The 2,359-nt window shown below is 36.4% G+C and overlaps 1 protein-coding gene across 2 annotated transcripts; it reads right to left on the minus strand.

Moving 5' to 3' along the window:
- Positions 1-860: 860 nt before the first annotated feature.
- LOC112468150 (52 kDa repressor of the inhibitor of the protein kinase-like) lies at positions 861-2,240 on the minus strand. 2 transcript variants are annotated; one of them, XM_025037201.1, is made up of 2 exons: positions 1,952-2,240; positions 861-1,273 (listed from the first exon to the last, which is right to left on the minus strand). In XM_025037201.1, exons 1-2 carry the CDS (start codon positions 1,981-1,983, stop codon positions 1,072-1,074), a joined length of 234 nt encoding a protein of 77 aa, XP_024892969.1. In that variant the 5' UTR covers positions 1,984-2,240; the 3' UTR covers positions 861-1,071. The 2 variants fall into 2 exon arrangements, with proteins under 2 accessions (XP_024892969.1, XP_024892968.1); XM_025037200.1 differs by having other exon boundaries at positions 861-1,277; positions 1,952-2,239.
- Between the last annotated feature and the right edge of the window lie 119 nt (positions 2,241-2,359).

Below are 2,359 nucleotides of genomic sequence, written 5' to 3' on the forward strand. Positions count from 1 at the left end.
CTTGTTTCATAATAAAGCCTTCATGTCTCCTTCCAGAAGGAGCTTGTTCTCTAGGAACTTTATGTATTTTATGATTTATGCCACTGTTCAGAGTACAATTTAAACCAAGAGCGCGAATAAATAACCTAACCTTGAACTGACTTTGACTGTCATTGCCTCAAAATATTTTTGTATACAAGGTTATAAATACAATATATTAGCTGGTATAATTATAGACTGCGAATCCAAAAACGTTCATTATACTGAAACGGAGCGGATGATCCTTGCTCAACTAATATTGCAAGAAAAAGCGATCGAAAATAAAAAAACAGGAGCAGCGGATCTAAAAGATAAGGCTGAAGCTTGGGAGAGGGTAACTACAAAATACTGCAGCCAAGGCTTTCCACCTCGTACCAGCCATGGTAGAAATACAAGGGTATGCTCTTGCGCATATTTCCGAACCCAGCCAATCAGCGACTTGTCCAAGCTTACGTCACACTGAGCGGCACATTTAAGCAGCGAATCTATAATAGTCATTTATAAAAGCATTTTGAGCGGACAATATGTGAATACAAAATAATGTTGATCATTTATGTGAGAGAAAATTCTGTTTTATAAATAAATAAATATATATGAACAAAAATATATAAATATAAAAAACGCACGTGACATACGGATAAACGCTCATCGTTTCCCGAATTTGTCTCTCGTTGTAGATGTTAGAAACGTTATTGTTATTTGACGAATTTTATAATTATTTATTGTGGATTTGTCTAAATATATGATATTACAGAAAATATTATTATTATTAAGAAAAAAAGAATTGTGTGCATTGAATAAAAATCATTGCGACGTACGGAAAAATTTCACATAAAACGAGATTTTAATTTCCAGTCATTTATTATTAAAATTCTGCGAATTATTAGTTTTAATCAAAACTGGTCGGAAAACGATTGGAAAAGAATTGTCAGCTGAGACGCAAAACAAAAATATATTGTGGCGTACGACATAAAGAACTATATATGCAGAGGAAAGATGCAGATAAAAGATCAAATAACAATAAATGCAAATATTTAATATACAGGTTTTTTATTAGTAAATTTTGACATCTTTCTTCTTTTTTCTTTTTTCAGCTAACACATTTTCGTTTGATGTTAGTGGAGGTACTGCATGGAGATGCAACGTCGGGATAGCATCAGGATGTATCTTCCTAGTTCGTGTAGGTGAATAACCTAGTAGATGTTCTTGTAAGGGCTTCGTAAAAGCTTCATCAGCAAAATGCTTCGAACATATCCTAGCTGAAGCAAACAAGGTTTAAGATTCTTAAATATATGCTTATAATAATAAACAAGAGAAATCTGTGGTACAATATTAGTTGCTTTCCATTTACATCAAAACTCAGATAATTCTCACTTGTGACGTCATAACTCAGTTAAATGCACGTTCCTTTTGCATGATGGCAAGTGAGATTCAGCTGAGTTTTTATCCACAATCGAGACTGTTGCGATAATCTGGGAACGCACGGTTGCGAGAGATAGGGTAGCACAGAGAAATCAGACCGTTATGTATGAAAGTCGCATTTATTCTGAAGACGATACACACTCGCACGCCGGTAGCTGATATCTGCGACAGAATTCGGAGCAGGAGCACAGGTGATAAGAGAGGGGTGGTTTGGTCTATCCCAGCCCGCCTCGTGCCGACCTCGTGTCAGCATTCCGATCGCGAAAGTTCGAGAAGCGCGAAAACTAATCGTCCTCAACAGAGACCATGTGCTTTAATGAATCTAATAAACTCACATTAAAAGTGAGGCTATGGACCGGTATTATTATTATGCGATAGCTTTGTCACCAAAATAAGCAGGTAAATACAAAATGACATATCTTATCTGAGTATAAAAATACTCACATATCTGAGTGACTCAGATCACTTGAGTGTAAATGGAAAGCAACTATTACTATACAAAAGTACATACCATATTTTGGTGAAATATTTTCTTTTCCGCATGCTTGACGCCACTTATTACACAGTGCTGGATCCTTTGGGAAGGAAAAATATTTTATTCTATTTCCTTCGATCTTTCTGGTCTTTGCCAGATAGTTCCCACACCCTTTCACATTACACGTCATTGCGTACACTGTAATAATCACAAACGAATTACTCGACATAAACAGCGAACCGAGCGAACGCAGCCATTGCGAATCACCGAGTACATCCGATTCATTCCGATGCTACACGAATATGACGTAAGCTTAGACAAAAGTGGTGGGAATGCGCAGTGGTCTGACACGGTATGAGCATACCCTTGTATTTCTACCATGGTACCAGCAAGCAATTAAAGAAATGCTGGGATAACATGAAACAAAAGTATGTTAATAATTTT

Source organism: Temnothorax curvispinosus, unplaced genomic scaffold (genome assembly GCF_003070985.1).
Source record: "Temnothorax curvispinosus isolate PA1 unplaced genomic scaffold, ASM307098v1 QBEX01018165.1, whole genome shotgun sequence".
Lineage (NCBI taxonomy): Eukaryota > Metazoa > Arthropoda > Insecta > Hymenoptera > Formicidae > Temnothorax > Temnothorax curvispinosus.